This window comes from Rhinoderma darwinii, chromosome 5 (assembly GCF_050947455.1).
Source record: "Rhinoderma darwinii isolate aRhiDar2 chromosome 5, aRhiDar2.hap1, whole genome shotgun sequence".
Lineage (NCBI taxonomy): Eukaryota > Metazoa > Chordata > Amphibia > Anura > Rhinodermatidae > Rhinoderma > Rhinoderma darwinii.
Genome location: NC_134691.1, coordinates 118,408,563 through 118,424,080, shown reverse-complemented (window position 1 = coordinate 118,424,080; position 15,518 = coordinate 118,408,563). Strand labels below are relative to the sequence as shown.

Below are 15,518 nucleotides of genomic sequence, written 5' to 3'. Positions count from 1 at the left end.
GCCATAGTGCAAAGTCAATGGGACGGGTCCCGTTCATTGACTCCTATGGACTGGAGCTGCCGTATTCCATGTCTGTATGTGTCGTTAATCGACACATACAGAAATGGAAAAAAAATGGCAGCCCCCATAGGGAAGAAAAAGTGTAAAAATAAAAAAAAGTAACACACAAACACACAAATGAATACAAAAGTTTTTAATAAAACACTAACATCAAACTGATATTAAAAAAAAAATTTGGGTGACACTGTTCCTTTAAATAGGTAGGTACAAAAAGTCACATGGTGCATTTCAGCCTGTGAAAGTCGTGAACAATGTCTCCCAGGTGAATTATAAATTTGTTCAATTGACATCAATCACCTTGTTACATAATAATAATAAAATGTGTAAAAACCCGACATACAATACATATTCAATAGATCAATTGAAGTATATGTATCAATCATTATTTCGCCAAACGAAAAAGAAGGGGAAGAGAAGTTCACCACACTACAGCTCCCAGCACCGATCACAGGATCCCACTGCGCATGCTCCACAGTCCGTGAATCGCCGAGACACAGCAGATCCAGCGTGTATGTATCAAATCAATATCTTAACCAATCCCGCAACTTGTAGCTCAAATATGTTATCCACATTGTACTCCAATATTATGGTCAGGGCCGCCGTAACTACGCAACCATAATCCAACCATATGTCCAGGGACGCCGTAGCTATGCAAAAGGTCACATGTTCACAAATGTCCAATGGATTAATGGGAGAAAGAGCATTATCCGATATCTAAATGTATGGACTAGTATTTAGCTTTACCTATATTCATAATATCACTAATCAAGTCATGTTTTATGTTAAACGCCCTACATGAACTAGATCACAAAGGTGATCAATATATAATTAAAGGGAAGGCTCGTGCTATGTGTCCGAAAAAATAATCAGACAGATGTCCAGTGTAATAACCAAATGACTTATACAGAACTACCCGTGCGCTCTTATAACAACTCCCTTTGAACCCATATAATCTCTTCAATTTCAGCATTGTGAGAAACTAGACATGGACCGCACAATCCACAGTATATACGTTGATCTGAGCCGCTAGGCATAATTTAGAAACATGAACATGAGGTTCTTTGTAAACATTTTGATCAAACTGTATAAGCCCACTTGCCACTTCACGGCGACCTCTTTAAAGTGGGTCCCTACTCTAGTGGGTCTCTAATTCCAGAATGACCTCATAAGTGTTCCTGCTCTTGCTTGTGCTCTCAGTTGGCCACTGGGGGCGCATGGCAAGGTGAGCTCATTCCATCTGTTCACATGTTGTGGTGCTGTATGGTGGTGTCTGTTGCTGTAGTGCTGCACTTGTGGGGGGACGTGGCCCAGAGCCAAGGAGGCTTGGCACGGTCTGAAGGCATGGGTGCTTTTGGGCCGCTGGGTTGCTCCCTCTGCAGGAGCGGTGCTGCGGTGGTGGTAGCCGCCATGCGGTGCTGCAACCGCTAGAGTAGGGACCCACTTTAAAGAGGTCGCCGTGAAGTAGCAAGTGGGCTTATACAGTTTGATCAAAATGTTTACAAAGAACCTCATGTTCATGTTTCTAAATTATGCCTAGCGGCTCAGATCAACGTATATACTGTGGATTGTGCGGTCCATGTCTAGTTTCTCACAATGCTGATAATCTCTTCAATTGTTGCTAATATATAGCAAAAACAAGAGCTATCTTCAAAAATGAGCACAAAGACAGGAAGAAATGGGAAAAATGCAATCTTTATCCTGGTCATGTGTTTGCTGGTGTGTGGTGAATGAACCTCCATGATGAACAATCTCCAACTGTAGAGAATAAAAAATAAAAACAAATGAAATTATATCAATAATCACCAAAATGCTGTGCAGAATATTAGATAAAAAATGTATTAAAAACAGCAATGAGACCTCAGAGTCCAGGTATTATCTTATACTCTAAATTCAGGCCCCTGGGATGCAAGGTGTCGAAAATCCAACGTAATTCTTTTCTTTTTAGCAATTACTGTCTATCCCCACCCCTTCTGAGTATTGGGACACAATCTATTGTCCTGAACCTTAGTTGATTTAACTGATTATTTTTTTCAATGAAGTGTTTCGGCAGTGGTAACTCTATCATTCTCTTCCTAATCGTACTTTTGTGTTTTATTAATTCTTAATTTAATAGGCATGGTCGTCTCTCCTATATAAATTAATGAGCAAGGACATGTTATCATGTACATGACAAAATCCGAGTTACACGTAAATCTGTGTCTAATATTGAAGACTTTCCCAGAGTGGAGATGCTGGAACTTATTACCCTTTAAAATATTATTGCAATTACAGCAATGCAAAGAAGGAAAGTTTTAGGGGGGCAAAGCAACATTTGTGTATCTTTCTTCTTACTACCCACGTCTGACTTAACCAGTGAGTCTCTAATGTTCCTAGTTCTACGTTAGGACATATGGGTGGAAAATTCAATGTGGCAATCTCATTGTGTCCCTTGGACACTTGGCCAATTCTTTCGAAGAATATTACTCATGCGACCACTTAAGTTGCCAAAGGTTGATATGAATGGTATTCGTTCAACTTGTTTATCCTTGTTTCTAGGTTCCAATGGTTCAGTTTCTAGTCTATCCCTGTGTTTCTGTACAAGATTCCTAGGATATCCCCTCTTCTTAAATTGTTTGCATATCTGTGTCAACCTAACCTGTTTCTGTGTTGTATCCGACACAATTCTATCAACTCGTAGTAGTTGACTCCATGGCAGAGATTCTATCATGTGTCTGGGATGATTACTACTGTATAGAAGAAGATTGTTTCTGTCTTATTTTTTACTGATTTATTCGTGAAGCCAACACTCATCTTTCCATTGTACCAACGTATCTAGGGACTGTAATTCATGGTCAGAACAAACCATTGTGAACTGCAGTGCCGAGATATGACAATCTGTCCACCTCCCAGATGACAAAAATGTCATCAATAAATCTCCACCAGAAGCGGATGTGACCCATATATGTAGAGGTGTAGACGTGCTCCTCCTCAAAAGTGGACATAAAGATGATAGCATACGTTGGGGCCAAGTTCGACCCCATCGCAGTCCCTCTAAGCTGTAGGAAGAAATGGTCACCAAACAGGAAATAATTCCTCCTTAGTACCAACTCTAACAGCTGGGGGATGAAGCGTCCACACCATGGGTCACATCCGGCGCTGGTGAGGCAATTTTGTACTGCCCTTAGACCTCTATCATGTTCAATGCTAGTGTATAATGACACAATATCAAATGATACAAGTAATAATGAACCTCTAGAATCAATGTTCTGTAATCTACTCAGAAAATCAGTCATGTCTTTGATGTATGATGGTACCTTAATGGCAAAATCTCTCAAGACTTTATCCCAAAAAATTGCATTGTTTTTAAAGATTGAGCCTCTTCCTCGATACACTTGGTCTACCAAGAGGGGGCATATAGATTTTTATGAATCTTAGGGAGTATATATAGCAGTGGAGTGATAGGCTCCTCTTCCCTCAAAAAATTACTCAATTGTTGGTCAATAATGTTCTGTTTCACTGCAACATCAATGACAGCTTTGATCCCTCTGAGTTGGTCAAACTTAGGATCCCTGGTTAGTAGTTGGTATATATCACTATCTGCCAATTGTCTACATATCTCCGATTCATATTTATTACTGTCCATAATGACTGTAGCCCCACCCTTATCGGCCTGCTTTATAGTAATTTCCTTATTACTCATAAGTTCCTTCAAAGCCTTATTTTCTTTTTTAGACAGGTTCGAATTAATCCTTGTATCATGAATAGTATTCTCTTTTAGTGTCCTAATCTCATCTAACACAATCCTAGAAAATGTCTCAATCATGGAGAGAGAGGGAGGCACATATGTACTGATTAGTCTAAGACCCAATTTGTTAGACTGGAATATACAGTTTGAATCTTATCACATACAGCATCTATCTCTTTAGAAAACAGTACTTTAAGATTCAGACATCTAAAAAAACTTTTAAGGTCCAAATCCAATTGAAACCAATCAACATTGGTATCAAGACAAAACGAAAGTCCCTTCTGTAGTGCTCGTAAATGGTCAGTCAAGAGATCTATGGAAGATATATTTACCACAAGGTTTTTGTTCTTTGAGGATTCCTCCTCACCAGGGGTCTCGATTCCGAGCGTAACTGGCCTTTTGCGTTGCGGTTGGTGCTTGCGTCCCCCTCTCCTAGACCATCCATATTTCCGTGTGGACCTTTGTCTAAAAAGGGCGCATAGATAGCTTCATCTGTAGAGTCAGAGTCACCTGTGGTATAGAGAAAATTGCCAGTCCCCGGTTTCCTTGGCTTCCTACGTCTCTGGGAAAGACCATGTGAATTAATATTTTGCCAGTTGTAAATTTTACCATTCCGATAATCCTCCAGGTCACGATGCCACTCATCCCTTTTCGTCCCCTCTATTTCCATTTTCACTCTATCCAAATTGGTAGAGAGTTTCTTCTTTAGAGAACTGAAGGTCTGTTCATTGGAGGATTAAATGATTAATACTTCAACTTCTTTCAATTTGTTATCAATTAGCACAATTTCCGATTGTAAATATTCCACATTCAAAAGAATTAAATCAAAAGAATATTTGTTAGATATATGTTCGAACTTTTCAAAGAAATATTCGTTGTTTGGGAAGAGATTCGGGCATAAATGTGATCTGAGCTCCCTAGGGATCCTGTGCGCCTTATAGTCCTCCAATAGTGTGGATAGATGTAAATCCAACGATATTTTCCTTTTGGCTTCATTTTCATATTGCCTCTTCAGGGCATCCATTGATGGTGTACTCAAGAACGCTGAGTCATAAGTTACACCTTGTACATGTAATGACGGGTAGGGAGACAGACAGGTGAGCCCTAATCTACCCGCCACTCAGTCCCTGCCTACTTGCAACGACCCGTCCTAGGCGACGGGGTACAACTGGGCGATGGTCCCTACGCTCAGTAAGTGCAAGACAGACAAACAGACAAGGGTATACAGAAGCTAGGAAAACGGGGCAGCTGCCCACGGGGACACCGTGAGCAACAAGAGTAGTTAACGAGCCGAGTCAAACCTGGAGTGAACGAGGTACAAAAACACTGAGCAGGAGAGTGGTCAGAAAGCCAAGGTCTATAACAAGCAGAGGATGAGTAGTACAAGCAGTAGCAGCAAGGCCAGGAAACAAGCAGAGAAGAATCACAGGCAAAGGAGGAACAGGAAAGGCAGGTATAAATAGACAGTGGGCGGGAGCTAGCTCCATCTGGCCAGGCTGTGATAGGCTCTCCCACTCCTAAGCCTGCCATCCTGAGTGGTGGAAGATGGAGTCAGTCTCACAGACATAGGAGCAGGTGCAGACTAATTGCCCACGGGCGTCGACACAGAAGCTGTGTCTGGCAAATACTTTACAGTACCCCCCTTTTATGAGGGGCCACCGGACCCTTTCTAGGTGGACCTGGTTTATTGGGGAAACGAAGGTGGAACCTCCTGAGCAATACCCCAGCGTCAACATCCCGGGCGGATACCCAAGTCCTCTTCTCAGGCCCGTATCCTCTCCAAAGGATCAGGTACTGAAGGGAGCCTTGGACCATCCTGCTGTCCACAATCTTGGCCACCTCGAATTCTACCCCCTCAGGGGTGAGAACAGGGACTGGAGGTTTCCTCGCGGGAGCCAAGGACGGGGAGCAGCGTTTAAGGAGGGAGGCATGAAAGACGTTGTGCACTCGAAAAGACGGGGGCAACTCCAGTCGGAAGGAGACAGGGTTAAGGACTTCAATGACCTTGTACGGCCCTATAAACCGGGGAGCAAACTTCTTGGACGGGACTTTAAGGCGCAAATTTTTGGAAGATAGCCACACCAGATCCCCGATCACAAACAACGGGTTAGCAGAACGTCTCCTATCTGCCTGAGTCTTTTGTATGCCCTGGGACGCCTCTAGGTTCTTCTGAACCTGGGCCCAGACTGTGCACAGTTCCTGATGAACGACATCTACCTCGGGATTGTTGGAACTACCAGGTGAAACGGAGGAGAATCGTGGATTAAACCCAAAATTACAGAAAAAGGGGAGACCCCTGACGAGTTACTGACCCGGTTATTAAGGGAAAATTCGGCGAGGGGAATGAAGGAGACCCAATCATGATGACAGTCAGAGATAAAACACCTTAAATATTGTTCTAGAGACTGATTAGTCCTCTCCGTTTGGCCATTAGTTTCAGGATGCAAAGCAGAGAAGGACAGATCAACTTTTTACAGAAGGCTCTCCAAAACAATGAAACAAATTGTACCCCTCTGTCAGAAACAATATTGACAGGAACCCCATGGAGACGCAGGATGTGTTTGACAAACAAGGTAGCTAACGTCTTAGCATTGGGTCGTTTTTTGAGGGGCACAAAGTGGCACATCTTACTGAAGCGGTCTACCACCACCCACACCACCGACTTGCCTTGGGATGGAGGCAAATCGGTGATAAAATCCATGGAGATTTGGGTCCAAGGTCTCTGGGGAATGGGCAAAGAACATAGTAAGCCCGCTGGTCGGGACCTGGGAGTCTTGGACCTAGCACAAACCTCACAAGCGGCGACGTAGGCCTTAACGTCTTTAAGCAGCCCAGGCCACCAGTAGTTTCTGGCAATGAGGTGCTTGGTACCCAGAATACCTGGATGGCCAGATAGTGCAGAGTCATGATTTTTCCCTATGTACCCTTAGCCGGAATTGCAGGGGAACAAACAGTTTGTTCTCAGGAAGGTTCCCGGGAGCTCAACCTTGATCAGCCCCAATTTCGGAGACTAAATCAGAATCAATAGAGGAAATGATTATACCTGGAGGCAAAATACAAGCAGGATCTTCCTCCGAATGAGGGCTGGCCATGAAGCTACGCGACAGTGCGTCAGCCTTAATATTTTTAGACCCAGCCCTACAGGTGACCAAAAAATTTAATCTGGTAAAAAATAACGCCCATCGAGCTTGTCTCGGGTTTAGACTCCGGGCAGATTCTAAGAAAACCAGATTTTTGTGGTCGGTAAGGACCGCTACCTGGTGCCTAGCCCCCTCCAGGAAGTGGCGCCACTCTTCAAATGCCCATTTAATGGCTAAGAGTTCGCGGTTGCCAATATCATAGTTACTCTCAGTAGGCGAAAACTTCCTGGAGAAGTAGGCACAGGGACGGAGATGGGTGAGGGACCTGGTACGCTGGGACAAGACAGCACCCACTCCCACCTCGGAGGCGTCAACCTCCACGATGAATGGCTCCATTTGGTTGGGCTGAACCAGCACTGGGGCCGAGATAAAGCACTTCTTAAGGACCCCAAAAGCCTGGACAGCCTCAGGCCAGTGGAGGAGATCAGCACCTTTGCGAGTGAGATCCGTAAGAGGCTTAGCGATGACCGAGAAGTTAGCAATAAATCTCCTGTAATAATTAGCGAATCCCAGGAAGCACTGTAACGCCTTCAGGGAGGCAGGTTGGACCCATTCCGCCACAGCCTGGACCTTGGCGCGGTCCATGCGGAATTCATGAGGAGTGAGGATTTGACCCAAAAATGTTATCTCTTGCACCCCAAACACACATTTTTCGGTCTTAGCAAACAGTTTGTTTTCCCGAATGGCCTGGAGCACCTTCCTGACATGCTCAATGTGGGAGGACCAGTCCTTGGAAAACACAAGTATGTCATCAAGGTACACTACAAGAAATACAAGAAATCTCATTTATGAAATTCTGGAAGACCGCGGGAGCATTACACAACCCAAAGGGCATGACGAGGTATTCGAAATGACCTTCGGGCGTGTTAAACGCAGTCTTCCACTCATCCCCCTCTTTGATGCGGATAAGGTTATACACCCCCGTAGATCAAACTTAGAGAACCATTGGGCCCCCTGAACCTGATTAAAGAGATCAGGAATCAGAGGAAGGGTATACTGGTTCCTTACAGTGACCTTATTCAAGTTACGGTAGTCAATGCATAGCCTAAGACCACCATCCTTCTTCCCTACGAAGAAGAAGCCAGCACCTACCGGAGAAGTAGAGGGGCGAATGTAACCCTTGGCCAGGCATTCCTGGATATACTCTCTCTCATGGCTTCACATTCGGGACAAGAAAGATTAAATATCCTACCCTTAGGGAGCTTAGCTCCTGGTACCAATTCGATAGCGCAATCGTATTCTCTATGAGGAGGTAACACTTCGGAGGCCTATTTAGAGAAAACATCAGCGAAGTCCTGCACAAACTCAGGTAGCGTGTTCACCTCCTCAGGGGGAGAAATAGAATTAACAGCAAAACATGACGTCAAGCATTATTTACCCCATTTGGTAAGCTCCCCAGTATTCCAGTCAAACGTGGGATTATGCAACTGCAACCAGGGAAGGCCTAAAACCAAATCGGACGATAATCCCTGCATCAACAGTACAGCAAGGCCAGGAAACAAGCAAAGAAGAATCACAGGCAAAGGAGGAACAGGAAAGGCAGGTATAAATAGACAGTGGGCGACAGCTAGCTCCGTCTGGCCAGGCTGTGATAGGCTCTCCCACTCCTAAGTCTGCCATCCTGAGTGGTGGAAGATGGAGTCAGTCTCACAGACCTAGGAGCAGGTGCAGACTGATTGCCCACGGGCGTCGACACAGAAGCTGTGTCTGGCAAATCCTTTACAGTACAATTCTCAATGCGTCTTCATTGCTGTACGCAAATGTGTTTGAAATACCTTGCAAAGGTAGTATAGTAGTATCTCGGGGAATCGGACCCATGGTACTGGGTGGATTTGGAATCATGATCCCGTCGGAACAGTATGCCGTTTTTTTCCATTTAAATCAATGGGCACATGTTTGGAGGCGTTCTGCTTCGATTTTTCGGCAGTTTTTCGTCCATTTACGGCCCGAAAACAAATAAGCTGTGTGCACATACCCTAAGTACAAAAAATATAAAATTTAATTTTTATTTCTATTTACAGAAAAATACTAAAAGTAAAAAAAAAAAAAATTCTAATTTACAATGTACCAGTATGTTGTGTTGAGTTAAGTCCTTAATGACAACAACGTACTAGTACGTTGGATGTCGTTAAGGGGTTAATGTTATTATATAATAGTTACAAAAAAAATAATACACACATTTTATATCACCATAATCATAACAACTATATTTATAACATTATTTAAAGTGGTTGGTAAATGGTGTAAAATAAAAAGTACAGAAAAATCCTTTTTTTGGGGAATTTTATCAAAATAGTAATCAACCAGTTGCCAACCCATGACAAACATGTGCATCGTGGGTGACTGTCTGCTGCTACACCATGATGTATATTTTCGCCATGATGATCTCACGGGTGCTGTGAGTGGCACAAGCCAGAGCCAATTAAATTTTTAGAAGCTGGACTGGTGATGATCCGCTGACCTCTCTTCCGTGAGCTTAGAGATAGGGGGCGCAGAATAACGTCTTATGTATTGTAGACTACAGACCTTGGAAACAAAGCCACAATATGTCAATTTATGTTTTCCCTTATTGAATTGAATGGGGAGGTAAAACCTGCAAAGAGCTATGTGTCGCGACTTTTGCGGCGGAAACGCTGCGGTTTCGCCGCAAAAGAAAAAAAAAAGTATTTTTTACTTGAAATTAACAAAAAAGTTTATACTTACCCCAGTCGTAGTCCTAACGGCGCGATCCTCTCTTCTGAGCGCGGCCTGGCCTCCTGGGATGATGTTTCATCCCATGTGACTGCTGCAATCAAAAGTTGCAGCAGTCACATGGACTACAGCATCATCCTAGGAGGCCGGGCCGCACTCAGAAGAGATGGATACGTCACCATGACTATGGCCGGGTTAAAAAGGCTCTGTCACCACATTATAAGTGCCCTATGTTGTACATGATGTGATCGGCGCTGTAATGTAGATTACAGCAGTGTTTTTTTTATTTAGAAAAACTATTATTTTTGACGGAGTTATGACCTATATTAGCTTTATGCTAATGAGTTTCTTAATGGAAACTGGGCGTGTTTTACTATATGACCAAGTGGGCGTTGTACAGAGGAGTGTATGACGCTGACCAATCAGTGACCAATCAGCGTCATACACTTCCCTCTATTAATTTACACGGCACATAGTGATCTTGCTAGATCACTATGTGCAGCCACATACACACACACACACACATACACACTAACATTACTGAAGTGTCCTGCCAATGAATAGACGTCACTACCAGCCCGGACGTGATATATATTCACAATCCTGACACTTCGCTAACGTTTCTCTGAAATTTACAGCACAACAAGCATAATCTCTCATTTAAAACGAGATTACGCTTGCTGTGCTGTAAATTTCACACAAACATTACCGAAGTGTCAGGATTCTGAATAGACATCACGTCCTGGCTGGAGGTGATGTCTATTAACTGTTAGGACACTTCAGTAACGTGTGTGTGTGTGTGTGTGTGTGTGTGTGTGTGTGTGTGTGTGTGTGTGTGTGTGTGTGTGTGTGTGTACACGTAGTGATCTAGTAAGATCACTATGTGCCGTGTAAATGAATAGAGAGAAGTGTATGACGCTGATTGGTCAGCGTCATACACTCCTCTGTACAACGCCCACTTGGTCATATAGTAAAACACGCCCAGTTGTCCATTGAGAAAGTCATTAGCATAAATCTAATATAGGTCATAACTCCGTCAAAAATGATAGTTTTTCTAAATAAAAAACACTGCTGTAATCTACATTATAGCGCCAATCACATCATGTACAAGATAGGCCACTTCTAATGTGGTGACAGAGCCTCTTTGAGTAAAACCTTGTTGTTGGTTTTTAATGCTGCAGGATTTCCACAAATTGGTGCAGTTTTTCGGATGGAATTCCCTGCGGGTTCCAGGGCGGATAAGCTGTGTCGTTTTAGGCAGTGTATCCATCCTGTATGTTCCTACCCTTTCAGATACTGTTTAGGAACTTGATTGGCTCAATGTAAACCATGTGGCCATCTCTGGTTAGGGTCCATGTACTGACGCAGATAATCGGTCAGATTCCAACGCTAACGAGCGCGCGGGCACAATAATCGCTGAAGGTAAATAGATGCAGCGACTGAACGTTGGTGGTTCTGACATTGTGGTATGAGAACACGAATCGTTTAATGGCTGCCGTGTGACATTGTTAAATAGGAGACAAAACGATAAATTTGTAACGATTATTGAGACGATAATGTTGTGTGTAAGCACTTGTCTGGAATCGCTATTCGCTGCTTACAGGAATTGTAATCACTAATACGGGGTAAATGCAGCGGCTCACATTGTGTGTCCTACTAAGAGAAATAATGGCAGGCAGGTGACAACCGCCCACACTTTTGTCACTTCCTAGGCTGGACAGCTATTGAATGTCTTTACTACATTACTATGAAACACTGCCCCCTGTATGTAAATAGGTGAATGATTATGTGACCAGCTCACTGAGGTATATTTATCGTGCACGGTAAACTGGGAGATTTCTGAGCACACAGGACGCCGGCCTCACCAAGCGGCGCTTTCCTCTATTACATCCATCCGTCCTGACTAGTGGGAGACCACAGGAAGCCCTCAGCAATGATGGCCGCTCTCTACCTGAACCTAGAGATAATACTTACCCTCGTACTACTGGGGATCTCCAAGTAGGCGGAGCATGTACAGGGGAACCACCCCCAAAGTCACAGCGTGCATCTTATTGGGTGCCGTGGAGTATAGCCGGTTGCCAAGTCAGGATTAAGCGAATGATGCTGGGAAGGAGGCGTGGAAGTAACCGGAAAAAGGCGTGGTTTTAGAGGCCGGTGTCGCAGATCGGGGCCGTTGCTTGTTTCCTCTTCTCTTCCCGTAAACACAGTCGCTGTGTCCCGAGTCCGTGCAGAGAGCAATGCAGCAGGACGGAGAGCTGTGAAGGCGGTACCGGGAGCGGCTTCTCTGAGTACAGGAGACATGGAGAACGAGTTCAACAGCATAGACGAGGAGAACCGCTGGAACCCGCTCTATGGAGTGAGTAGTGCGGCTGTCACTGTGCTGACCCTAGGCTTGTATGTTCTACTCACTAGCATCTTCCTGGAATTCCTGTCCTGTAGTATACGTCTTCATGTGGTGTCTCTATATACTGCAGTTCTCATACAGTAGTGCCTCCTCTAGTGATGTGTTCCTCTAGCAGTACCTCCGTTTAGTGTTGTGTCCTTGTCATCTGTGTCTTCAAATAGTAGATCTCCGTGTAGGGGTTCTTTAATTTATAGAGCGTTACATCTGTGTAGGGGTTCTTCCTTTTTATAGCGGTACCTCCGTGTAGGGATTCTTCCTTTTTATAGCGGTACATCCGTGTAGGGGTTCTTCCTTTTTTATAGCGGTACCTCCGTCTAGGGGTTCTTCCTTTTTTATAGCGGTACCTCTGCGTAGGGGTTCTTCCTTTTTTATAGCGGTACCTCTGCGTAGGGGTTCTTCCTTTTTTATAGCGGTACCTCCGTCTAGGGGTTCTTCCTTTTTTATAGCGGTACCTCCGTCTAGGGGTTCTTCCTTTTTTATAGTGGTACCTCCGTCTAGGGGGTCTTCCTTTTATAGCGGTACCTTCGTCTAGGGGTTCTTCCTTTTTATAAAGGTAGCTCCGTCTAGGTGTTCTTCCTTTTTGTAGTGGTACCTCTGCGTAGGGGTTCTTCCTTTTTTTTATAGCGGTACCTCCGTCTAGGGGTTCTTCCTTTTATAGCGGTACCTCCGTCTAGGGGTTCTTCCTTTTTATAGCGGTAGCTGTGTGTAGGGGTTCATCCTTTTTATAGCGGTACCTCTATATTGTACTTGTCGTCCTACTGAACTGCCTCCACATGGTAAATCCGTCTGTTTATTGGTCGGAGTAGTAATGTTTATACATGTATCATTTAGTGATTTCTTTATGTAGCAGTATGTACATGTAGTGTTGACTTTTGTATAGTAAAGTACTCTAGTGTTGTCTACACATAGTGATGCCTCTGGAATACTGATGATCTCTTCATGTAGTCATGTTTCTTTGTACTAGTGCTACCTTCTAGAGATGTTATGTAGTGGTTTCCATAAAGTAAATGCCGTTATTTAGTCGTGTATATCATAAGTAGTAAGTGCTTTTATTAAAGGGAACCTGTCATGTGGAACATGGCGTCCTATCTGCAGGCAGCATGTTATAGACCAGGGGGAGCTGAGTGGATTGACTTATAAATTTGTGGGAAAAGATTTAGTATAATGTTTATTTTATTGACCTAACTCCCTGCTCGTTCTGGGCTTAGGAGTCCAGTGGGCGGGCTTCACGCAGTGATTGACAGTTGTTTCTGGATGCACACTCATAGGTTCTTGTCACATCGAGGATTTTGCAGGCAGAAAAAATCTGCCTCAAAATTCCTTAAGGAATTTTGAGGCAGATTTTGACCTGCCTTCGATTTCTTGCCATGTTTTTCGCCCACTGCCATTGAGCGGCGTGGGCAAAAAAACTCAGCGACAAACGCTTTTTCTTCCCTTTGAACTGCGGCAAGATAGAATATGCCGCTTTTTTACCCGTGAGTGGCTAAAACCCACCGCGGGAAAAAACGTCGGTTTCGGCAGTTTTATCCTGAATCAATTTCCACAAAACTATATATCCATTTACTTCGCACCTCCTGCTCTGTAACATGCTGCCTGCAGAGAGGACAGCATATCCCACGTGACTATTTTCCCACAAAGTGCTGTCCCGCCGGCCCTATAGACATTGAATGAAGCAGCATCGCACATTCACGACTGCTCATCCATTCAAAATCCCACATGCTGCCATCGTGCAGTATTCCCATAAAGTAAATGCCATTATTTAGTGTCATGTATACCATGTAATCGTAAGGAAGGTTACACATGTAGGGATATACATCTTTTCCACCTTTCAGACATGTTCACACTCTGGATGCCGCACGGAATTCCAGCCAAAAAACCACACTAAATTGTGGTGCAGTTTTTCAGCCGGAATGTCCGCTGCGGAAAAAGAAATTAAAAAAAAAAAAATACCCGTAGCTATGGTGATGTGTCCCTTTTAATGTCCTGCTGCCTGGCCTCCTGGGATGACGTTGCACCCCAAGTGACCACTGCATCCTGTGAATGGTTGCATCAATCACATGGGATGAAACGGCATCCATGGAGGAGCATAGAGATCTGGGTAAGTATAAGATTTTGTTTATTTTTTCTGATTTGCAATCTTTGCGGCGGAATCGCAGCTTTTCTGCCGCAAAAATCGCAACATCTGCTATTTTTACCTATCCATTGAATTCAAAGGGAAAAACCTGCAACGAAGTAGCGATTCCGCAGCATTAACATGCTGCGGTTTAAAAAAATGCAACGTAGGTCAATTTATGAAACAATTTTTGTCCAGTATTTTTTTGTTTTTGTTTTTTTTACGCAGCATTTGGATGAGATTTGTTCGAATCTCATCCGCTTTGTTCCTACTGTATTATCCTACGGATTTTCCGCAATTAAATAAAAAGTATGCTGTGGAAAGCACGTCGCTGGAAAATTCTGGTAGAATAAAGGAGCAATATTAGTATCCCAATAGTTCAATAATAGCATTTTTTTTTGTCCTCCAGGGAACTTTAAAAATATTCAATTTCAGATTGTTTTTATATTATGCATTTTATTATTAGTGAAAGTCCAGCTTGCATATATGGCACAAGTTAGGGCCAATTCAGGCGAGCGATGTTCATGTCCGAGTGTAAAACCGATGGCTCACGAACTGAGCGCTGTGGCTACGTTCACACGTTTGTTTTGCTGCGGAAAATATGCAGGTACATTTTGATGCCTAAATTGGTGTGTTTTTCCTTATAACCAGATACAATTCGCAAGCGGAAACGCAAGATAAAAGAACGTGCCGTGGATTTTAAAATATGCACTGCAGGTCAATTTCTGTGCAGAAAAAAACCCAGCATGTACATGAGATTTCCCGATTTTACGCACGCAAATATGTATGGCAAAACTGCATGTAATACGCATCGTGTGCATTGAGTCTGACTCATTAAAGGCAAAGGGCTTACGCACATGTCCTTTTTTCCGCATGGACTATCAGTCTATACAGCGAAAATTTCAGCATGCACCGGTCAGTGGAAAAAAACTGCGTCAGTGCGCGCGCGGTCCATCAGTGTGTGTGTGTGTGCGCGCGTGGTCCATCAGTGTGCGGTCTGTTTTTTACTGATGGATTGCTAGAAGATGCTGAAGAAAAATAAGTATGTATGTGAAAAACTGACGATCACTGGTACACTGACGTTAAAAACTAACTCACGGAACGCACTCTGACACAATACTGATTCAACCTGGATGAAACGAGTTTTAAACCGCTTGTGTGAATATGCAGTGTTTACGCTGTGTGTGAACGTACCCGAACACTTTTGTGATTTTCCGCTGTAAAAAAAAAGAAGATTTTTCATGTCTTACTGGGGTGCACGAGTAGAATGTGGGTTATGGCAAAAGTGTACGACCTATTTATTACTGATTTATATAGTAATACAGATAAGAGTAATGGATGGAATGCTGACCTTCTATATAAGCCGTCTTCAGCCTGACGAGCGCT

General features: G+C 43.6%; 1 protein-coding gene and 1 long non-coding RNA gene across 3 annotated transcripts in view; one reads left to right on the top strand and one right to left on the bottom strand.

Moving 5' to 3' along the window:
• Positions 1 to 1,191: 1,191 nt before the first annotated feature.
• LOC142651574 (uncharacterized) lies at positions 1,192 to 11,561 on the bottom strand. The gene is made up of 3 exons (XR_012847647.1): positions 11,481 to 11,561; positions 8,700 to 8,900; positions 1,192 to 1,815 (listed from the first exon to the last, which is right to left on the bottom strand). It is a non-coding gene; the product is annotated as an uncharacterized LOC142651574 (long non-coding RNA).
• Positions 11,517 to 15,518, top strand: part of PTPN2 (protein tyrosine phosphatase non-receptor type 2) — an 80,360-nt gene continuing 76,358 nt past the window's right edge. The window contains exon 1 of one of the 2 annotated variants that reach the window (XM_075826452.1): positions 11,517 to 11,971. In XM_075826452.1, the coding sequence (XP_075682567.1) occupies positions 11,915 to 11,971 (57 nt within the window). In that variant the 5' untranslated portion in view covers positions 11,517 to 11,914. Of the gene's footprint in view, positions 12,010 to 15,518 lie in introns of both variants that reach the window. The other variant, XM_075826453.1, reaches the window with a different exon arrangement.